This window comes from Poeciliopsis prolifica, unplaced genomic scaffold, assembly GCF_027474105.1.
Source record: "Poeciliopsis prolifica strain line A6 unplaced genomic scaffold, Auburn_PproV2 SCAFFOLD064, whole genome shotgun sequence".
NCBI classification, from domain to species: domain Eukaryota; kingdom Metazoa; phylum Chordata; class Actinopteri; order Cyprinodontiformes; family Poeciliidae; genus Poeciliopsis; species Poeciliopsis prolifica.
In genome coordinates this window covers 717,525-740,767 of record NW_026562439.1, presented here as the reverse complement: position 1 = coordinate 740,767, position 23,243 = coordinate 717,525, and the positions used below count along the sequence as shown (strand labels likewise).

The 23,243-nt window shown below is 38.6% G+C and overlaps 3 protein-coding genes across 3 annotated transcripts; 1 reads left to right on the top strand and 2 right to left on the bottom strand.

Moving 5' to 3' along the window:
- Positions 1–7,742, bottom strand: gprin3b (GPRIN family member 3b). Its single transcript, XM_055019852.1, has 2 exons — positions 7,384–7,742; positions 1–2,540 (listed from the first exon to the last, which is right to left on the bottom strand). Exon 2 carries the CDS (start codon positions 2,462–2,464, stop codon positions 545–547), a length of 1,920 nt encoding a protein of 639 aa, XP_054875827.1. The 5' UTR covers positions 2,465–2,540; positions 7,384–7,742; the 3' UTR covers positions 1–544.
- A 3,949-nt stretch (positions 7,743–11,691) lies between these two features.
- Positions 11,692–18,580, top strand: elmod2 (ELMO/CED-12 domain containing 2). The gene is made up of 9 exons (XM_055019856.1): positions 11,692–11,807; positions 13,196–13,342; positions 13,429–13,457; positions 14,141–14,238; positions 14,341–14,470; positions 14,857–14,990; positions 16,056–16,124; positions 16,208–16,341; positions 17,760–18,580. Exons 2-9 carry the CDS (start codon positions 13,198–13,200, stop codon positions 17,912–17,914), a joined length of 894 nt encoding a protein of 297 aa, XP_054875831.1. The 5' UTR covers positions 11,692–11,807; positions 13,196–13,197; the 3' UTR covers positions 17,915–18,580.
- A 30-nt stretch (positions 18,581–18,610) lies between these two features.
- Positions 18,611–22,838, bottom strand: ucp1 (uncoupling protein 1). The gene is made up of 7 exons (XM_055019855.1): positions 22,704–22,838; positions 22,495–22,631; positions 21,432–21,630; positions 20,827–21,024; positions 20,632–20,733; positions 20,052–20,232; positions 18,611–18,989 (listed from the first exon to the last, which is right to left on the bottom strand). Exons 2-7 carry the CDS (start codon positions 22,618–22,620, stop codon positions 18,878–18,880), a joined length of 918 nt encoding a protein of 305 aa, XP_054875830.1. The 5' UTR covers positions 22,621–22,631; positions 22,704–22,838; the 3' UTR covers positions 18,611–18,877.
- Positions 22,839–23,243: the final 405 nt, after the last annotated feature.

Here is a 23,243-nt window from a genome sequence, read left to right as displayed (position 1 = left end):
TTAGTTTTAGATTATTTTAATAGAAATCCAAGGAACAACAGAGATTAAACATAATGTTTACGTGTGTATACAGTGCTTTCCTTTTTTTGCCACCACAGGTGAAAAATACATGAATGCATGTCACAAAATCTCCCACACACCTTGCAAACATTTACCAAATCCAACGACGGTGATATCAGCTCAATATATTTGCACAAATGTTCTCTGATGATACTTTATCATTGGAGTGAACTTTAAGACATAAAGCATTTGAAGCTAAGATGCATGCCTTTAACTATAGCTTTTAAAAAGTGTTTTCTCTCTTTTTCTTACATTCTATTTCTAGAAAATAGGTGTTTATTTTTTGCTTCTATATCCTACGTTGTTTGTTCACAAACGTCACAAATATTTGGACTCTTTTTATGCTACAACATTCCAGTATACTCACATATAAGGATCGGCGACCCGTTAATGTTTCACTTGGCATCGCAGTTCTGACAAATGGAGGACAAACATCGTGACCTCCAGGAAAAGAAAGAAGTCTCACACCATGGGGCGTGCAGGGCTAGTCGAGGACAGCGGAGGGAGGGGGACGCACGCAGCAGTTGGGCCGCCTGACATTTTGCAGCATTGACCTGAAAATGTTCTGCTGCCTCCTTTTGTTCTTTTTCCCACGCTGCGGCGAATCAACGCCGGAGATGGATTTTCGGAAGGAAGTCTGAGCAATCAGCTTCCTCTCCTGCTCCCTGATTTTGCACTGCAGGTGGCTCTGAATGGCGAAACCAAGCGACTCCGGGTCCACGGACGCCCCGTAGACCTCCCACGTCATCCCCTGTTCGTCCCAGACGACATCATGGACGTTCTTATCCTTCTGCATCCCGGACTCATCGTCCTCCTCATCGTTCTTCTCTGGCTTTATCCCCTGCTCAGCTGAATTTGTTCTCAACTTTGATGCTGTGTTAGCTGTCGCTGTGGTTGCTGGTGGACCCTGAGAAAACACAGCATTGTTTCTGTCAGCAGAAGCGCCGGCCGTCTCTGGGGATGGAGCTTTAGCAGTGGAGGATATTTCAACTCCACTTGCCTCTGTGTCCTTCTTGTTGCTGTGCTCGATGTTGATTTGATAAACTGGCTGAATGCTGCTCAGAGCTGATCCAGATTCCTTGGGCTTGGCTCCTAACCTGGAGTCAAGCTGCTGGGCTATTGTTGTTGAGCACAAACCTGCAGCTTGATTGGGGCACATCTCTGCCTCTACGGTGAGTCTCTCTGAGGTGGAGAGGGAAGTTGTGTAGATCTGAAAGGAACCCACGGCTTCATTAACTGGAAAAGCAACAGCTAGACTCTGCGCCTCTTCCCTGGGGACTCCACTGCCAGCGAAGGGCAGCAGACTTGGACTGGTACCCACAGCTTTACTGGAAGTCTCTGCTACGGCCTGGACCTCCATATCATGACACAGCTTGGTGGGCGAAGCGAATGAGGTCATAGTGGAGGCCTCTTTGTACTGCGTGCTGAGCTGCTCTCCTGTGCAGACAGCTGTGTCAGTTTGGCTGGTTTCCTCAGACACCTGCCCACACGTTGGCCTGCTTTTTGCAGCCTGGGGCACACCAGATGAATCCTTCTGTGAAGATTCAGGGTGATGTTTATTGGAGGAGACCTGTGTTACCTTTACCACTGGGAAATCCTTCTCTGAATGTGATGAACATATATTTGTAACTGTAGTGTGGATTTCTGCTCCTTTACCTGCTGGTGGAGGCTTAGTAGAGCTAACAGTTTCCATCCTGTGTTCAGGTTTTCGTGAGTTGACTGGTTCTTGGATTTTCTGTAATGATGTGGTAGATTTGTTTTGTGGAGCTTTAACATCCTGTTGAGATGAAGGCGCTTCTTTTTGTGACTGACTGGTGCTGCAGAGATTTTTATTGGTATTTTTATCGCTGGTCTCTTGTGCTGTGGGTTTGGTTGAAGATGCCATCTGGACAGGCGCTGCCTCTGAAGGACTCGTCTCTTTTGCAATGCGTGCGTCGATCTTTGATGCTGCGGTTGCAGTCGGTAAACCAACAGCGCACGTATCCTTTCTATGAGATGTTTTTATGTTAACATTCAAGTCTCTGTGGTCAGTTTTTGTCTCACTACCAGCTTGATCTGTTAGCGACAGGTTAGTGGACTGCTGCTCACCAGCTGTCCCAGGTTCAGCTTGTGTCTGCTTCCCATTGCTGCCTGCAGGCACGTCTGCCACCACGCTGCTAACTGCTTCACCGCCCTTACATGAGGATTTATGGATGTGTGGAACGGGGTTGGCAGCGGCACCTGACATAGGCGGGTTATCCTGCTGGTTGGAAGATGTGAGGGCGGCGTTTGGACAAACCTGAGAGAGTTTGAGGTGCGACTCGTCACCCCAGTTGGCGTTAGACTCCTTGTTGGCCAGTGGATCCGCCACAGCCAGCTGAGGCACCATCTGGACTGTCACTGTCCTTTTAGGATTCGTTCCCATCCCAAATTCACAGTTTGGATCTTCAGATATTATTGTACTCCAAAAATGTGGGCAGACTGAACCTTTCTGCAGCTCCCTAAGAGAATAGAGTAGAAGAACAGAAGCAGTTTACTTTAAATGTACACTGATTGATGCATCACCAAGATCTTTTCGGATTAGACCTTAATGACACACTTTGCCAAATTGATTTCTCACTTTTTGTAAGTTTCAAAAATAGCTTGTTAGAATGAAAGCATGAGAGCAACCTATACTTTCCTCATTTTTACAGCTGTTTTGAACTCAAAGAAACAAAAAAAGATGCACAATTAGACTTTTACTTTATAATTTTGTATTAGACACTTTTACTGTTTGAAATATACAATCCGTTAGACTTTTCATCCGACTTTTCTTTTTTTAACAAAACTTTATTTGATTAGTTCTGTATTCAAATTCGATATTTCACAAACATCAATTTCCAGTACAACCAAACAAGTCAGTTGAACAAGAACTTCCAAAGATTGTTTTCTCCACTGATCAGTGGAGCGTAAAGCAGAGGTTACAAACATGAAATAAAGGGGGGAGTCTATGCTGCACAGTCACTCTTTCTCTCTGCTATGCCACAACTGGTTTACCGCTATGAATGCTCAGGTCAGTTATAATGGCCACTGGCCATTAGCACATTCAACAGCTCATACTTGATTTTGATTGACAGGAATTAGACCGTCCTCCTGGTTCTGATTGGTTGTTTTTGACTGGGAGCTGTTCATTTCTTCAGGCAACAATACCAGCTTATCGGAGAAGAAGTTTGATCTTTTTACAGATTATATTGTTACAATATAGTGACAGTAAGAAAAAAATTACTTATTTGATCACAAATAATTGGTGCATCACTAGAAACAAATCTGATTATTCAGATCAAATACATTTTGATTTATAGACTGCAGTTACAAACTGTCACTCTGCGTTAAGCTTCAGCTGCTCTGCTTTGTATTTGTGTTTTTGCTACTGTCTCCACACTATGCATCACTGCAGGTCTTACTAGCATCTTGCAAACCTTCCCTTCTCTCTTGGAGGTATCCAGTCACAAATCACTCCTGACACCCGTCTCCTTCCACTCCATCTTGCCTGCTCTCTCTTCTTCACCTCCCTTGTGCAATACCTGTTGCTTTGATCGGTTGACCTCAGGTACTTACTAAATTACCTCTCTCATTGTTGCTTCATTGTTCCACCTGTCTGCTTCTCATTCTCACATCCCTTCTGTCTTGCTTCTGCTGACTTACATTCCTCCACACTACTTATAGTACATTGTTCTCTTCAGGTTCTCTCATTTCAAAGGGGATCGCAACATCGTCTGCAAACGCGATATCCTTCGGGACTCCACTATTTCCCTCCTTCGATTTAACGACACTTTTCCACTGTCTTACTGTATTTGTATGGATCATCCTCCATCTTCACATACTTCTTTGCCTCTGCTCTTCACTTGGCATCCTGTCTATTCTCTGGATCCTCAAAGACACAATATAACACCCTCTGACAACACTTTCAAAGCGGATGTCATAAATATGTTGGTATTTCCCTGCAAGAAATGATTCTCACTTCAACAATTCTTTCTCAAATCTCAACTTAGCCTTGGATACTATTACATATAAATGTTGAAAAGAGGCTACTAAATACAATGTTTAATGTTTATTACTGTGGTTTTTTACTTTTTTGATCATTTAACAATTACAAAAATCATAAATCTTTATATTTACAAATTATGTAAGGTGAAGTATTATTTATTAGGCATGATATTCCTGAAGGACTCTCTCCGAGAGATGACAGGGGTGTGATGATTCAATTAGCTCACAAAATGAGACAACGCAAGCTGCAACGCTCACAACACAACTTTAGATACCAGCAATATTAAGAGGAAAAGAAAGAAGCTGGGTTTTTTATTTAGACATACAGCAAATAATTCACAAATCAAAAACTGTATTAAAATGTTTACCTATTTTAGGATACTTTGCTCCTAATGCACCTTAGAAAAACAAACCATAAAAAAAACTAATTAAATAAAAACACACAGAAAATGCTGTGTTTAAGAAGTAAAACAAATGTTTCATCAATCTCAACCATCTCTAACTAGAGTATAATTGTCCAATCCAGGTTATCTGTTCAGTTAGATTTTTTAACAAATGACCAAAGAAATTCCAGACAAAAGAAAAAAGAAGCTAACTTCAGCATCTGAATTTTCAGTGTTTACAAATGAACTGAATCATGTCTGTTATTCTGTCAACTTGTCTTTCTGTCAGCTGAATACTCAAAATGCTGCCAGATTTAAAAGCGCTGTCAGCTTCGTTGATGCTTTTGTTACCAAGTGTTGTCAGCTTATGAGGAGGCTCCAGGCAACTCAAGAACTATTTACTTTTTTTCTTCACATTAAAGCCACCACAACAAAGTCATCACAGCATCACTTCTCTATTTTTCCTTTAACAATATTTTTTACCAGCGTTGCACTGAGAAGTATCTCGTATGATGAGCTCAAAAGTTGCACAGTTCCAGTAGGTGTTTGCTAGTTGCTGCTGGCTAGTCTGAAGGATCTGAGTTGGAGAGTAAAGAGAGAGGGATGCTGTCTGAGGTGGAAGTTCAGAATCTTGGAAACTTCAGCTCAGAGGAGGCGTCTGTAAAGCCACATCTTCCTATGTCAACCTACATCAACAAGCAATGTTACATTATGAAAGCAGCTGCATAGAAATGAATGAGACAGACTTGAACTTGCCAACCGACACGGTGGGATATGTGCCTTGACATGTCTTTGCACTCCTAATGGATGGCGTGTTGATCTCTGTGGACATGACCTTGTGGAAGAACAGCACTGAGATCTGGAATCAGGCCCAGCAAACACTGCTCTCTCCTATAGTAGCTTCCTCATAGCATACTACAGAGCTGTGGCTCTGATACTGCAGATGGTGGCACGAATCATCAAAAGAGCTAAAGGCTCTCCCTTTGGGAGCATTTTGTTGTGAATTACGTAAACATACAGTGATCCACACCAGTATGCAGGCAGATCTATTGAGGATTCTCCTCTTTGACAGCAGCTCTGCCTTCAACATCATCATTCCAGACGTACTGGTTATTAGCCTTCTCCTGGATAAGACTAACTAGCAAATTTTCCTCGGACAAATTTCCCTCTGTACACTCAGAACTAACTCTCCCCGTGGCTACGTTCTAGACCCTCTGCCATATTCTTTATATGCACATGACTGCACTCCTGCTTACACTTGCTAAACTGTAGACCGATTTTAATGTAGTCTCACCTCTTCACAGGAAAACAAAAATGTTACTGATGGGTAAAACCTAGTTTGGATAACTGTTTGGTTATGGAAGCAAATCGAATTATTTTGGTCACACTGATGAACTTTAAAAAGCACAGCAATGAGGAAACACAAAGAAAGGTGTATACAGTTTTAGATTTTCATCCATAAAAATAATTGATAACAAACTACATTTGTGTAAATTATATAGACATAGAGACAGTTGCTGAGTGTGTGATGTGGGGTTCCTCAGGGTTTGCTACTTAGTCAACATTTCTTTTTATGTATACAATAATTTAAGTTTAGTTTCTAAAATGTAGACATTATTTTAATTAGCTGATAATATAATTTTTGTCTGTAGAGAAAAAAAATCTGAAACATCCTGCAAGCACGGATAAATCAAAATAAAGCTGAAAGTTAGGAGTCGCTGCCATTATAGGATTTACTTTGTGGGAATCTGAGAAGATTTTTATAAAATAAATCCAAACTTTATGGTTATATTACCAAAGAAATCTATGGAAGCTGTAGCCATTAAATTTTACCATGAATCCACAATCCCATCAACTATTCAGTGATTATGCACATTTATATATTTGGAGAAATTGATGACACTGTGATGTAATATGGAAACTTCTGAGGAAAGTTTATGATACCTTGGAAGCTATTCTGTGTCATAAAAGAGCGACCTGCAGAGGATAGTGAGGGGAGCTGGGAAAATCATTCAGATTCTTTTGAGTTCGTCTCTGTTCCAGGCTCTGTTTCTAAGGTTTTAACATTTATTTTTCCAACGTGAATTTATTAAAGATCCCAGATGAACTCGGCATCCTGTTGCATGCTACTAGTTGTACAACAAAATGACAATAAACTTATTTTTTAGAGGGCATTTTGTTCATTCTGACCCATTTGCTTTCACAGTGCTTTGCAAGCTATTTGCATCCTCTTTTGTTCAGCAAAGGGATTCATGTAAATTGACTGCCTTGACCTGTGGTGCCTCATATATCTCCAAGTGGTGATGAAGAACTTTCATTATTCTGCTCAACATGTGAAAGCATCATTCTGCAAACAAAGTGCCATCAGAAACTGAGAAAATCATATATGTTGTCTTTGCATTGGATGCACGAATTAGTAGGTAATCCGGTAAGTTTTTTATTATAATGTCATATCCATCCATCGTTTATAAGGGTATTGTAATGGTTACATGTCATACAGCCTGTCTACATTCGGCTATCAGCATAATTAAAGCAGAAACAGTTGGTTGCTGGTTTGGGTCATGGACAGGTTTGGCCCATCTGTGTGTGTTTGCTCTGCCACCATGAATCCGTCTGTCAATCCTCAAAGCGCAAATGTTTATAGAGACCGTATCCTGGCTGTAATCCTCGCTGGTTACGGCTTGTGTCTTTTTTTAAAATCTTCTATGGAGCAGTTTGCAAATGACACGAAACAAAAGCGGGAGTGCATGAACAGCGAGAATTGATGCAAAGCAGTCTGCATTCAAGTGATGCACTCGACCTATTCAGGCCAATTAAGATCTGTGTCATGCACCGGAGCTCCTTGTCTCTGTGAGATTTGCAGCTCTGCTCTGACCTTGCAGACATCTGCGAGTAATTAGCAATCTGATATAAGGAAAAAACGAGGTCGCTTTACCTTGATGTCCCGGGCGATCGGCTGCCGTTTGCGCGCCGCCGTTCGTGAGATGAAGCAAAACCCGGGAATGAATATGGAAAATTCACCCCAGTGTCGGTGACACCAAGCCACGCCTTCCTCAAGTCTCAGAGGGATCGATCCTCCGCGGCCGAGCAGAGCCAAACCCGAGCCCGGAGCCGAACCGACTGACCGTGCGGAATGAGTCACCGCGGGTTGACCGACCGGCGCCGCTTCCCAGCTCTTTGTTACAAACTGAGGAGCGTTCATGAAGCTGCATCCCAACCAGACTGAGCCGCGCCAGGCAGCATGATGAGGGGATGAATGGGAGAGGGGCTGCAGCATCCTATCTGTGGCCGCCGCAGGCGATCACAGGAGGAGGGTCACTTATTGCGCTGCACATTTATTACTTTAAGGTCCTGGCGCTGCTGCTGCCTGAGGAAGGAGATGATTGTCCAGGAGCAGAAAAAGGTTATTTCATCCTGCACAGATGGGTTCGTGGATGAACGTTCAATCTGAAGCGGTGCTTTCGACTCAGTGGAAATGTTTTCAAATGAGATTATTTGCTGGTTTTTCATTTTCTGTGGCCGGTGTGGACGGTGAAATAAACGACGTTAGAAGGCGGCAGGGGCGCTCCCAGAAAGTTTTGGAGATGAGGGCAAATAATGATTCAGCTGTGGTAACAAAAACCAAAGGCTCTGGAGTTTTATTTATGCATGCTGGTCTGTCCAAAAGTGATATTTAAGTCTTGATTAAAATAAATCCCGATTTTCTTTAGAAATTTTTAAACAAACAAATATTTCGTAACTTCAGGTTTTCATGTGTTCTGGACTTGTGTGGTATGCCCCACATTGCCTGTCAGAAATTAACAAAATAATCACAAATGCAAGCAAGAGAGAGGTAGAGGTGGATGTAAAATATTTCATGTCAAACAGAAACTTGCAAATGGGTGAAATGAAGTCCATGAAACTTAAGAAAACAAACAGAACCAAACCAGGAACATGGAGGGAAGCTTGAGCAGACAAACCTGCAGAACACAGTTAGATATAAGAAAAGCTCAAAACTGGAGAAGACAGGAAAAACTCAGAAACATGAAGCTAACAGGAAGTAAAGTGAACAAGGAATAGAAAGGGGCAGACCATCCAAAAGAAAGAAGAAACTCAGAAGCAGCTACTCAACAGATTAAGCAAAGTCCAACACATGACAATTTAATACTTTTATAATTATTGTGTACTTTTATGGATTTATTTGAACTTTGTTAATTGGGTTAGTGGTGCTTAATTATACAGCATATACCTACTGTGAATTTTAATTACAATAAACAATTACTGGTGCACAAGTCAGCAGTTGTCTGAGCTTTTCTCAGATTCAGACAGGATCAAATGCTTACATGCACTCACAATCAGATGTGGATATCTTTCTTTGCAAGTTGCATCTTCTACTGTCAGATTTTTGGAGCCATCAAGTAGCTTCTGGCAAAACCTGGATATTTGACCTCTCTGCTAACAGAATTGGTAGAGATCCATGACACTGCTGTATCTCTGTAAAAATATTTTACTCTCACTGAAGCTTTTTTTTCCATAAATAAAAAATGTAAAATCTATTAGTTTAACTTTTACTTTATCTATTGCAGTGTTCTTAGGTCTAAAAACTCCTCCTTGAAACTCCCAAGGAAAAAAAAAACAATTTTGTTGCTGAAATGACTAATTATTGTGTTGTTCCTGCACAATCTAATTTGTTTAATTTCAACTGTCAAATTTCTAAAAAAATAAGAAATCTGACATCTATACAAAATTTTAGTGCAAAGCAATGAAAGGTGCTTAAAGACATGCAAACCATCTGTTTATTTTTTTTCCCAAACACTTGCTGCTTTCACATTTGCAGTGAATGGAGTTCACTACTTATTATGCAGCAGTAGAATGGGACCGTTTATGAATCCTGTGTGATATTTGCTAATGCGCTGCAGTTGACCTGCTCTTCTCTGCCTCTCACTACTCGATTCATTCACTGCAGGGCAGCAGTTGGTTGAGTTCAGGCATTAATTTCAGACTGCTTTCTACCCTCCGATATGGAGAAAATACACATGCAAATTGCAGTGTAGATGTGGATAATTTACATTTCTCGCTCTGATCCCTCTCCAGCTAAAGTTTCTTATCTGGATAGTAGGACTTATTCTGCAATATTTCACCACATTGGAACATAAAAGAGGGAAATCTTGATCTAGAGACAATGAAGAAAGTTTAAATTTAGGTTACAAGTTTTGGTTCATTATCTCACTCAAAGATTTGATGACCAAACATTTTCAGGTTACTGACAAATCCATCAAATTTTGACTTCAAATTCTCTGGTATTTCAAAGAATTCATGAAGCCATACACTGTGACAAGGTTTCCTGGACTTTTAAATGAGAAACAAGCCCACAGCATCACAGATCCACCACCATACTTAACATTAGAAACAAAGTACACTCTCATATGTGTTTGCAAAAAGTTCAGTCTTTTTCTTATCTAACCAAAACATAAAAATCCCACCACAGTTCTAGATTGAGGAAAATATGACTTGTAAGGAGGGGCAACATTTTTCAAAATTCTTTTAAATTGTCAAATTTTACAAATAAAGTCTTAAAATTACAAAATATGCTTTGAACAACATAAGTTTTGTGTATTCTCCAGGTTTTTGCTTCTATTGCAGTTTTTTTTTAGGATTATAAGACCACAAACATACTGCAAAACAATCAACCCCTGCTAATTATTTTGGAGAATGTATGTCTGACACTATTTATGTTTTGAATATCTAGAAAAATCTGACAATTTTGTTTAAAATTGTCCATGTTTTAGTTTATTATCTGCTCACAAAAGAAAATAAATGTTACATAATTTTTTGCATAAATTAGATAAATAAAAATGTACTTTCAACTTGACAATTTTATCCTTCAGGACAGAAAATTTGGACATTTCTGGTCTAATAATGTTCATGTTTTCTGCACTTCTCTCACAGTGATCATCACTGATTGTAAATAACCTCAAATTAAGCTCCCTGTTTGTTGTACTCCCTTTTTGGCACTTTTTGCATTTATGTCAAATTTCTGTAATTTTTAAATTTATGATGTTTTAAAATAGCCCAGTCTTAATTTCAGCATTATAGACTAGTCTATACTGACTCATCCTCCTCTAATCTTCAGACTATTGCTAGGAACTACGTGCTTACTTTTGGGATTCGCTTTTTCAAATATAGCCTGCCTCAGACAGGAGCTCCTCTTCTAATGCAGTAATTGTATGGGATACTCCTCCAGCCCATGAAAACCCAGAGGGACTGATTAGGTGAGAGACTGTGACTTAATTAAAGTCAAGTGCACCAACCGTGACAATCTGAAGATCGGCAGCGTTGTTGATAAACCAGATTACTGCTCATGCATGAGGGGAAACCTGTCTGCGGTTTTGTGCTGGATCTTGCTCTTGATTTAAAAAATGAACCACTAGTTAAAAAGTCCACTAGTCTAACAGCAGCAGAATTACTCATCTGCAAATAAATACTCACTCTAAACACCGTATATAAATTTATAAAACTATTCCCACAGTGAACTTTACACCATTTTTATTTGCAAATTGTGCACCTTACCTGGAATAACTGGTTTTAAACATATTTTAAGGACAATGGCGAATGTTTTGCATTATTTGCTGTTACTTCAGCTTTGAACTTTCTCTCTGTTTTTTACTCGTTGTAGATGCTGCATCTGGCCTGTAGTTCTTTTTAGCTGAGATACTGCAACTAACAACTTCAAGTTCTCAGTTCATAGATGATACTCTTGTCCTGTCTTCCAGTGCTTACCCAATCTTGACAAACCCATAGGCTGAACTTCTACAGCTAATTATTTATTTTGTCTTCAGTTTCGCTTCCTTTAAAAAGGTTACAGGGTTTCACAATATAATATTGACGTTTTTTTCTGTTTCGCACTATAACGCAAACTAAATATATGAATATCTCTCTGCTTGAGTTGGTTTCTGGAAAAAGCCCAGGGAACTGGAATTTGATGCGCCTGGTCGTGTGTATTGTTGTCCACCAGATGGCGCCGCTGCAGCGCTTGTGCCAAATTTGAATTGGTGAGTTCAAAGACATTGTTCATTCAGTTCAGTAATGTAATTCAATTTGATTTTTAAATATTTTACATCGTTTTTGCTAGTTATCATTTTAGAAAAGTTTTAAAGAGACTCAATGCGACGAACTTTTGTTCTTATATGCCATAAACGTTTTGTTTTGTTAGTACATGAAGTTGAGTAGCTGCGTGTCGGATCTGAATCTGAACGCACCAGAATCATAGAGCCGTTGTCAAGAGATACGTGGCTAACCTTTTACCTTGAACACACGGGTTAGCTTCAAAGTAGAAGGAAGTATTTGAGTTCTGTAACATTTTCCAACAAAAATAATACGGTAAGCAACAGCACAACTGGTTTGTAACCCTCTGTGTTGCCACTCGGTGTGTTTGCGACGTAACCAAGTCCTGGTGATGCAAGAAGCTAACAGACAAATCAATGGCAACCTGTTGTTCTGAGCTGTCACTTGTGGATTTTAATGCTAGCTACGTTAGTCTGTGAATGAAACTATGGACTATAAGCTAACAACTGGGTAGTACCAACATGCTTTTGTTACTAAATGGCGAATAAACTCGCGGAAAATGTGTAAAATGACGGAGTAATCATGGTAATTTGAAGTTAGCATTGTTGCTAACACAATTATGCTATTGTTTTGGCTGTTTCAGATTCATGGATGATGTCATTCTGAGATTTTAGGCTGATTATTTACAATTTACGCTGATTTAGAGTCACCGACCTTCTCAGACGCTGACTGGGGACGATTTTAATGTTTTAGGGGACATTGTTGCTGTGAAACAAACAGATAAGTCTAACTTGTGTCCCACTAACGTCGACGCAGTGCAAAAGAAAGTATTTACATTATTATTTTATCTGAAAATAAAAAAAATAGGGACAACTTTTGATTTAATCAGATTAAATCAATCATCAGAAAAATATAATATTTTGCGACATGACAAGACAGAATATTCTGACTTTTCTGTTACATAAATAATTGTTCTTCAAGTAAAGTTTTATAAGAAAGCTGGATTAACATTGTGTGCATTCAGAAGGTTTTTTACCAAAGTATCAAGTGTTTATTCTAAATCTTTCCTGACATTTATGGTCGGTGTATTATATGATTTTTAGAGAAGAAATTTATTTTCATATTCACTTTTATTTGAATTTTTCCATTATTTTTGTGAAACTGTGATATTTTTTACTCAAAAATTCAAAGAATCTCATGTCCCTCTTTCTTCCTTTCTCTTTTGTTAAACATGTTATTTGTACTTCATAATTGTGTGTTAATTTATTTTCCTTTGTAGCTATACAAATTACTGGATGTAAACAATAAAAATACATAATAAAAAATGCTCAAAGTGGTGCATTATTTATTTTAGTTGTCTTATTATTTTGTGGTTTGCACTTTGTCTGCACTTTGTTTTTGTTGATGATGAACTTTATTTGGTCCTGTCAGCTCTTTGTAAAATGTTTTGTTGCATAACCCACATTTCTGGAAAGTCTCATTAGATTTGAAGAAATTTGTTTCAAATTTGCAGCCAAGCAATAAACAAATCTAAGTGACAGGCAGCTTCCTTTCCTAATCAAAAAATTTCTGAAATTGACCAAAAAATGCAAAATGACAAGACTCTCTGTTCTGTCCAAATCTACACATGAAAATGCTTCTAAAATGGATTTAGAAAAATGCAAAACTTTGTTCAAGTAACTCCTGCATGTTTCTTTTTGCAGAAATGTTAGTGCGAATCTGGCAGTTTGTTTACACATCATTGCTGAGACCCTGGTTAAAGTGGCTCCTCAGAAAGACTACAGGGACTTGTGAGCTGCAGAGGATTTGCTCTGGACACAAACTAGGAGCCACAATGACAACAAAAGCAGGTAAAATACTCCTCCACCAGTAGTCCTCTTGTTGCCAGGCAGTTTCCACCTTTCACTAATCTGCTCCCTGTTTTCTCGCCTTCCAGAATACTCTCTCCAGTCATCTAAAAATAAAGTAAGATATCCAAAAATATTGTAAATTTCAGGTTCAGTTAAACCTCTTGTTTTTGTTGTTGTTATTATTTACTCACAATGTTTAAAAATAAAAATTATTGTATTTAACTGGTGGAAAAACAACTTTTATTACACTTAAAAACCATAAGTTGATGTACACTTAATAAAAATACACATTCACATTTTTTCTTACTGTCTGAAGAAGTAAGAAAAATTTACTTACTGACCAAACTTCACTTGTTTTAGTTATAATTATCTAATATATTTGTATTTGCTAAATGCTACAACAATGAGAGAAAGAATATGTCAGAAATCTATTTGAGTGTCTTCAAAATCAGAAGCAAATCAACTCAATTAAATGTCTTTTAAAATATGCAGCTGGATTATAAAAGAGGATAAAAGCTGACTGTCGACTGTCTGACCTTGTTATCTTCAGACTGGTGGATTTTGTCAACTTTAAAATCAGCAGATCTTCTGATTTTAATCTGTCCTTATCTCTGGCAATGCTTGTAATGCATATCTAAAGCTTGCCAAGCATTTTTCAAGCCATCAGTCTGAGGTCACTGGTACTTTTTTTTCACCAGTGAATTTAAAAAACTCTCAGGCTGATCGTTGTATGTTTTACTTTTCTTTATGCCTGATGCACCTTTGTGTTGTTTTTTTTAATTGTTTTTTTCTTCTCAGGTTTTGAGAGGAGCTTTGGAAACAAGCCATGAAAACGTAGAGGAACATGTGGATCAGATTATGAAAGAGAAGGAAATCAAACCCAATTCAGATCACCTGTACGTTTACTTTTACATCTTTATCCACGAGCTGATCTTTGACTTAGTCGTTTCGTTGTAGTTATGATTGACTCATTGTTATTTTCTCTGTTCGTCTTGCAGATTTAAGGCAAACCTGCACATCTGCCTGCTGCAGATAACGGGATACAACAGATTGTATTTTTGTGTGGAACACTTGAGGAAGGAGGCCTTCGACTCTGATAACCCAAAACACGAGGCCATGCTGTTGAAGGTGTGTTTTTTAGAGTTTTGTGCACGACATGTCAGGTGATGTTAGTCAATTTTGAACACATCAGTGTCGGACCGATAAGTGAAACTGGGCCGGCATGAATAACTAATGTTTATTTCCATCACGGCTGCAAGTAAAAGTTTTTCAGGAATCAGTTATTCGGAAAATAAATTAGATGAAAAAATTGGCACATTCTGCAGATTTTCTTTGTTTAACCACTTAAGCTTTTTTTACACAATATTAGAAATACATTAAAATGTAAAGAGGCATAAATAATTCAATTCCTTTCTTTAAATAAGAAAGTAAAAATGTTATTTTGGACATCTTTGTTCCTGTGGTCCATTCCAGACGCCGTTTCGATGTTTGACTTTAGGACTTTGTGTTTTTAGCTTTGGGACTTATTGATGCCAACAGTGAAACTGGAGTCCAGGATAACGAGGCAGTGGGGAGACATCGGTTTCCAAGGAGACGACCCAAAGACGGATTTCAGAGGAATGGGTTTGCTGGGTCTCATCAACCTGCTGTGAGCGATTATCACATTACTTCACAGAAACTTACATACTTAACATAAATTAAGTACAAATACAGTTCTCTAACATCAGTAATAGAGGATTTAGAAGAATCTTGTATTTCTATACTGTGCCTCCCAAAAGTATTTACAACCCTTTCTCACATTTTGGCCATTTATACCCAAAGCCTTTGCTGTAGTTTAATGGGATTTTGTACTACAAACCAGGAGTATGCAAGCTGTGACCTTCTACAATAGCTCTTAAAGAGGAGCTACTGTAAAGATCAAACTAATATAATAAAGATCAAACAAATGTTTTTAAATATAGAACAAACAGATATTTTTAGCAGTTTTCTCATAAAATAACTGCAAAGAATTTGCACAAAAGTACCAACATTTTCTTGAAATCTATTTTCTGGTTGCTAGATTGGGGGTTATAGATGTAAATTGTGTTTCTTTAAAAATACTGACAAATTTCTTAGATATCATTCAAAAATTATAAGTTATCTTTCTTTCAAAAAGTCATGAGACATTTCTGGTTCTAAAAAAGTTTTAATTGGGAGGATTTAGAGCAAAAATGTCTCATAAGGTTGCAGACCTCTACTGTAGAGCAACACAACGTAAACAAATATAAATATGAAGTGAAAGGAACATTATGCATCGGTTCATAAAACATTTTACTAATAAAAATCTGAAAAGTGTGGCATGCCTCCTTTATATAGTCAAGTTCATTTGTATAGAACATTTCAGCAGTAGAGCAGCTTAGCTTGCTTTATTCCATGAGAACATAATAAAATAACCAAACATCAATACATATTACATTTTGTCAAAGGCTATAATCAAAATAATCAAATATATTGATCAGTGTTGATCAGCCAGCTCAAAGCACGTGGGTTTTAGCCTTGATTTAAAGGGTTTTCTGGAAGTTTGTTCCAGATTAGTTTGTAACAATCGTAGGGTTGTTCTTCCTCTTTCTTCAGTTCTTACAGCAACGCCACGTTTTACTGGATGAAGTTGTTTATTCAGAGAATTAACCCCTGAGTTGAGCTGAAATAAATCCTGACGTTTTTTGTTTTGCAGCTTTTTCAGTGAAAAGTACACAGCAGAGTCTCGCCAGGTTCTGTCTCATGCAAACCATCCCACACTGGGGTAAGAGGCAGTTATTTATTTCAGCATCATTTCTGTTTGTTTGCGGAAACCTGCTTGTGTAACGGATGTGAAATGTGTTTCAGGTATTCATATGCTATAGTTGGGATCAACCTGACAGAAATGGCGTACAGCCTGCTGAAGAGCGGCGCTCTGAAACCACATTTCTACAATTCAGTCCCAGGTCCTGCGGACCTCAAGGACTTCCACCAGTTTTACTGTGAGTACCTTCAGTGCTTCATAAATCCATTCAGACATATTTAACTTCCGTATTTGGTCACAACGCAGCCACAAACTTCAATGTGTTTTATTTGGATTTTATGTGATTGACCAACACAAAGTAGAACATAAATCTGAGAGGAAGAAAAATGATACATGGCATAGAAATTGGAATATGCACTCATGTTTTCAATACTTTCCGGATGGCCATTGTGGTTTAGTGGGTGGAGACATCGCCTCACAAACTGAGGGTTGTGGGTTTGATTCCAGCTTTCTCTTTAACCTCAAGCTGCCTCCCAATTGGTGATAAAAAAAGAAGATTTTTTTATGTTATATTTTATTGCACACCTTTGGCTTAAATACTTCTCTAAGTATCTTGTTCTTTTAGCAAATAGCCCTTTTTGAGTCTATATATTGCAGTTATCACGATGAATCCAATCAATTGCTGAACTCCTAATCAACGGTATTTTCGTCTTACATAGAGACATCACATAAATTCTAAATTATTCATAGACATGTCGCGTTTTATTGTTTACATCCGGTAATTTTGCGCATGCTTTCAATGCTGGACTCGCCATTGATTGCCACGCTGCTGCAGTAGAACAGCTTTGACTAAATGAAACCTGGAAAAGTAGGTATCATCATTTTTTCCTCTGCAGTGTACCACAGCAGAGATTTACTGAGTATACCACAGTAAAACGTGGTATACTCAGCCATTTTAATCCTAATGTTTCAGGATTAAACGCCAAACAACACGCAAACAATTCGCACACAAAGAGCAGAACATTCAGTGCACTACAGCTTTTTGTTTTTATGCTTGATCTTTATTTCACAATTATCAATAAGGGATTTCTTTGGTAGATTAGCTACTGCTGCTATTAGCTAAGCTAACACTGCAGTGGCTAATTAGCTCATTTAAACACCCACTCTACTGATGATCTACTCGAGTTGGCGTGTAGGTTGCATGTTTTTTTTAACTGAACCAAAACACAATTTAAATGTACTACATTGAAATGTAGCACATTTAAATGTTAAGGTTGTCACAGTCAAGCTAGCATAGTGGATCCACTTCTCTCTCCCTCACTTTTTTAAATTAAAACTTTTTTCTGACCTTGTTATGTAGTTTACAATTAGTAGCAAAGCACTGCATCGCTTTTCCTTTTATACATCAGGTGTATATTTAAGATTTGGATCTTTACATTGACAACTTAACGGCTAAAGCTAATGCTAGTCATTGTCGGCGAGCAGCATTTTCAGGGAACATGAAACCCGCTCCGTGACGTCACGCTGCACTGGGTCTATACTGAGGTTTGTGGTCGTGATACAAAATGTGAAAGCCTTTTGCAAGCCACTCTGTCTGTTCCACATCTCTCCTTCTCAGTGTGGAAGTTTTTCTTCAGCCTCTGTTTTCCTTTTCAGGTTATCTTGCGTATGAGTTTGATAAATTCTGGGTTGCCGAGGAGCCAGAGAGCATCATGCACTTCAATCAGTACAGAGAAAGATTTCACAACATGGTGAAGACTCATCTGCAGGACCCTGACGTGTCCCTCACACTGACGGTCGCTGGCCATTAATCTGCTTCGACGCATTTTACGCTAACCTTCCTGTTTACGTCTCAGTTGGATTTGATTGAAGGAGGCGGGATTATCCAAGAAGACCCACAACCAACAACAAGCAAACTACAAATCTAACCTTTTCAGTTTCTTAAGTGATACTTTAGTGGTTCCCAGTCAAACTTCGTCCAGAACAACAACTATTTTCCACATGCAGCACAAACCCGAACTCCTTTACCTCTGAAAACTGACCATTCCAGAGACTCTTCAGAGAAATGAGAACTGCTGCAGAAGACTCAGGTGGAGATCATGAGGCTTTAAGCACCTGGTTGATCAAATTTTCACATAAAAAATGTAATTACCATGTTTCCTTGTGTTTAAGGACTCTGTGTTGTGACAGTTTTACCCTCAGGTTATTTATGTTTGTCGTTAGCTCATGACTTAAACATAAAACATGGCGCTCCATCATTGAGTCATTTAATATCTTCCCACTCATGTCACGCTCCACCCTGTTTTCAGTCTTTTTATTTCCCAAGTTTTTATTGCTCATTACATTTTATGCTTCAGTTTGCAATTTTGAGAAAGTTTTTGCTTGAAGTCAATAAATTTCACATTTGAATTAAAAATGGTTGGTGTGTTAAAGTGAAATATACGCAGCATAAAATCTGTAGGAGACATAAAAACGTATTTAAGATGAACAAAAACATGTTTTACACATTTCAATAACAAATCATTTTATTAAGATGTAAATAAGTGCTGGTTTAGGCGACCTGAGCAAGTTCTCACATGCGTTACATAAAGTGCAAACTTGTGTTAAGGGCTTTCGCTCCCACAGTGACTGCATCGGTTCCAGAGTATAAAAAAAAAGTTAAATACAACACTGTTTTCAGGAAAATGAAGCTTCAACAGAAGCTGGTTTTCCCTGTATTAGAGGTAAAACATCCAGGTTGTTTCAGGTTTACGTTCAGGCTTTTGAGTGGAATCTCAGTTTGGTGCTTCGATTCTTCTGGACACCATCATGGCTCTCTTGATTTGCTCGAATGAGACGAACATGACGACGTTCCAGGATCCAAGTCTCAGAAACGAAGGCATAAACCTGGAAAACATCGTAAAAGTATTCATACCTCCTAAACTATTTCGTTGGGATTTTGTGTGACAAACCAAAACAAATTGTGCATCGCTGAGCAAAAAAGGGAACTTTGTGCTTTTCAGTTTTTTACAATAAAAATCAGTTTAAAAAATTCAGCCCCACCAGTGTCAAAACTAAGGATAGAGAGCATAAGATCAGATTTCAGTTGCCAGTGAATATCAATTGTATTTCATTCTGAACTTTGACTAGGCCATTCTAACATGACTACGTCTTGATGTGTTGTAGCTCTGGTTGTGTGTTTTTGTTCATGTTCAGTGAACCTTTCTAACTGGTTTTCTTCTCGGATTGCTTGTAATTATTTCCACCCATCGGTGGCGCCCCCAAGTGGTGGCTGGTGGGTGCTGTGGCCACCCAGAGAAGATGACCACAACTTTAATAATTCATGTTCAGTTCATACAAACATGCAGACATCTTCAAACAAAAACAATATAAAACTCAATAAATGAATACATGAAAAGTTTGTGTGCCTATCTTTACTTACTTTTTGGTTCTTTTCAATTATTTTTGTCTTTTTTGCTATTTCTTCACTTTTGTCGTTCTTTTTTAAATGCCTTTAGTTCATTCATTACTTCTTAATTTTTTTACTTCTTTCTTAATCTTTACTCTTGTTTACTTTTCTCTACAACTTTATTCTACTTCTTTCTTTCTTCTCTCTCCTTGTTTTACTTTTTTCTTTCTTTACAACTTTATTTATTTCTTTGCTTTTTACTTTACTGCTTTTTTCTTTACTTTCCTCTTTACTAATTCCTCTCCTTATTTGTCTCTTTGCTACTTTCTTTCCATGTCCCATCTCACAACCTTTCTCGGGTCACCACTGCCATTCATCGTTCCGTCAACTTTCAGCTTCCCTTTCTCCAGTATTGAACAGTATATTCCCACAGCATGATGCAGCCGTCACCACATTTTATGATGTGGATATGGCTTTACCAGATTAGTTGTGTTTTCACCAAGAGTCCTCTAATTCAGTAATCAGGTGGCTGATTCTGAAGACCCTGGGTTTTTATTTACCCTTTGTAAAACGCAGTTGGTCCCTCTTTGGTCATCATGGTCCAGGCGCAGTTGATGGCGCTGCGGTACTGGCCTGGCGGAGAGTTCATGTATCTTGTTTTCACCACATCCACTGGGGAGGCAATCACCGTGGTGACAAAGCCCGCTCCGAACGCAGACACAAAGTGGCACGGAAGATTATCTGTAGGGAGATAATGAAGGATCCCATCAACTGAGAGGTGATTGTTCTGGGTCTGCGTCAGCAGTCTGTGTAATCTGGATGGAGCTGAAAAATGGTTGAGATAAATTAACTACAGTATTTACATCTTTCTGTGACGGGACTTTACAACATGTTCTGTACCGGCTGGTTATCAGCTGCAGGGGAGGGAAAGAGGTTAGTGGGTGGGGGAGTCTGGTCCAATTGGTAAACTCCTCTCAAACAGAGGAGTGTTAAAGGAGAGCACATTGAAAACACACTCTTATCTCATGATTATATATTTTAGTTAACTTTAGAACTTGAAGTAAAGCTCAAAAAAGTCCATTTTACATAATCCTGTTTCATTATTACATAATAAGTTGGCTTGCCATAGTGAACTCTTACCTGACAACAGTTTGTGTCTGAGAATGGCCTCTTTGATCAGGTCATAGGTCACCAGTTCTGTGCAGTTCACCAGTGCATTTCTTGTGATGTTGGGTAATGTTCCTGAAGGACACACACCCCCACACACACTTAAAACATTACTCAACAACACTGTTTGTGGATTTTGTCCCCTGAGGTGGGAACCTCTCCTCTCACCTTTCCACAGGCCTCTTAAGCCCTCATTGAGGAAGATTTGTCTGTAGGCTTGCATTGTGCCGTTGTAGCGCCGCGCCACGCCGTTCAGGTTCATCTGGGCCTGGAATCGAACCTTGACCACGTCGGTGGGTTGTGCAAACGACACGGCCATGGCACCTGTTGTGCAGCCGGCTAGAATCCGCATCAGAACGCCTGGATCTGGAGACACATGAGTGATACATCATATGTCTTTAATTAGTCCTAACCAAAGTAAGTGTCTTTTGCAGCTCGAGCTGAGACTTCAGTGTTCCCTGATTTAATGTCTTACATGAGTTAAGAGTTAAGACAAAACTCACTTGCAAGTAACTTTTTAGCAATATAGGAACTTGCATTAAGTAAATATTTTCTTATTTTTGATAAAAATGGGAAATTATTTCACTTAAAACATGGGAAAATGTCTTGTTTTTAGTAAAATAATCTCCCAGCATACTTAGTACTTCTTCATCAATATTAAATATTTATTGACCTAGAATAAGTGCATTTGTTGGAAATGTGTACTAAGACATTTCCAGTAGAAACGAGGTAAACAGATTTTGTGTTTTTGCAGTGTGCAGGTGAAATCCTACTTTCTTTGCCTCCAGTGTAGAAGTTTTTCACGTTGTCATAGAGGCCGATTCTGATGGAAGCGAAACACAGCTGCCTCTGCAGTCCGGCCACCAGCCCGTTGTACAAGGACCTGGGCCCCTCGGTCCGGACCATGGTGCTGATGGTACCAAACACCCCTCTGTAGCGGATCCCACCCACCGCTTGCTTCTCCCCTTGAATCTAAGGTAGAGAAATCATTTAGATTTTTCCAGGAAATCAGAAGATAAATCCATTTTAATTCACATTATAATGTTTGGTCATTTGGTGAAATGATATTTTCACAGACAAAGAAGTCTTTTGATATTAATTGCAAAATGTTTATATTTTTTGTACATAGATTTTCAGAGTCAATGTTTTCCAGTTATCGATTATTAAATTAGTTGATGATTATTAGAGTAATCGATTAATCATGATTGATTTGATTAATTGTCTCAGCCCTAGATTATTGTTGCCATTTCTGTTTCTGTAGAAAGGGAGATACGTTTGATCAATGTAATATTAGTGATTGTTGTCAATCGGCCAATATTGTGATAATAATATTGGTTGTCTATATTGGTCAATATGAATATTTCCATTCATAGTCACTTCTTCTAAGATTATTTTCATAACCGACTAATCACAATTGACTCAAATAATTGTTTCAGCCCTAATTTCTATCTTGTTACTGTTTGTGTTTCTGGAGAAAGGGGGTCAGGATTGGTAATATTAGTAAATATTGTTGATTGGCTGAAATTACATTACTAATATTGGTTATCGATACTGGTCCAACTTTTCAAATCGGTGCAAACCTAAATTTGGATGAAGAAGTAACTGTAAATTATTTACACATCAAAATGATCTTTTGGTAATGTCTTCACATATTTTTCAAATACTAGTTTTATTAAGTGAATCAATTCACTTTATTTAAACAAATAGTCGTTTTTAGAGCCTGTATTCTTCACTTAACAATTAAAGGATTATAATTTCAACAATCAACTAATCACTATTAATTTGATTGATCATTTCAGCCATTAACTGGTGATTGTTATTATAACTTGCTGGTACCTGTAGTCTGACTTTGGCTGTGTCCAGAGGAAACGTCACCATGTCTGCTATGCAGGCTGCGGCTCCGGCACTCGCCATCTTCACCCCAAGAGGAGGAGGCACATCTGAGGGCTTGAGTCCCACCATGTTCCCTGCCTCTGCAAACATAAATATCTTTGAGTTCACATTAAATCAGGGAAGTCTCAGCTAGAGCTGCAAAAGACACTTACTTTGTTTAGGACTAATTAAAGGTTCTTGTTTTGGTCCTGAGATGTTACCAGGCAGAGTTTGAAGGACCAGATGGTATTCCTCAAAGGGCCCCTCTATCACAGAAAGGAAAGAGGCATCTCTCGCTCTGCAATTATATACTTACTGTCTGGTTTTTTTATGGCATCCACAGAGAGGCGTCACTGTGCACCTTTGTATGCCCAGGTTCAATCAAAGTCCACTCCCTGCGAGATAATCAATGTTCAATTCACCTCACTGGGCCCTTCACTAAAAACAAGAAAAACAAATTCTGTGGTCAGTGAAAAGAAATGTTATGCCTCAAAGTTCTTAGACATAATTTCACATCTCTATTTTATTGTTGATAGGGATGCCCACATCTGGTTCATTGAGTACAAATGTGTGTCAGCAGATTTCCCACTTAAACATTCAATAATATTAGGTAATTATTTACACAGCAGGAACATCACTGATATCTGAGCTCTGTCTGATGAGGTTTTTGGGGGCTTGTCCGGGCTTCCAGCCAATAACAGCGCAAACATGCA

Excerpts from the sequence above, each read along its gene's own strand:
- gprin3b (XM_055019852.1), bottom strand. The coding sequence starts at position 2,464 with ATGGGAACGAATCCTAAAAGGACAGTGACAGTCCAGATGGTGCCTCAG.
- elmod2 (XM_055019856.1), top strand. The coding sequence starts at position 13,198 with ATGTTAGTGCGAATCTGGCAGTTTGTTTACACATCATTGCTGAGACCC. Across the intron at positions 14,471-14,856 it reads ACGAGGCCATGCTGTTGAAG|CTTTGGGACTTATTGATGCC; the intron begins GTGTGTTTTTTA and ends TTGTGTTTTTAG. Across the intron at positions 16,342-17,759 it reads GGACTTCCACCAGTTTTACT|GTTATCTTGCGTATGAGTTT; the intron begins GTGAGTACCTTC and ends TTTCCTTTTCAG.
- ucp1 (XM_055019855.1), bottom strand. The coding sequence starts at position 22,620 with ATGGTGGGACTCAAGCCCTCAGATGTGCCTCCTCCTCTTGGGGTGAAG. Across the intron at positions 20,734-20,826 it reads CTTAAGAGGCCTGTGGAAAG|GAACATTACCCAACATCACA; the intron begins GTGAGAGGAGAG and ends TGTGTCCTTCAG. Across the intron at positions 18,990-20,051 it reads CCAACTGCGTTTTACAAAGG|GTTTATGCCTTCGTTTCTGA; the intron begins GTAAATAAAAAC and ends GATGTTTTCCAG.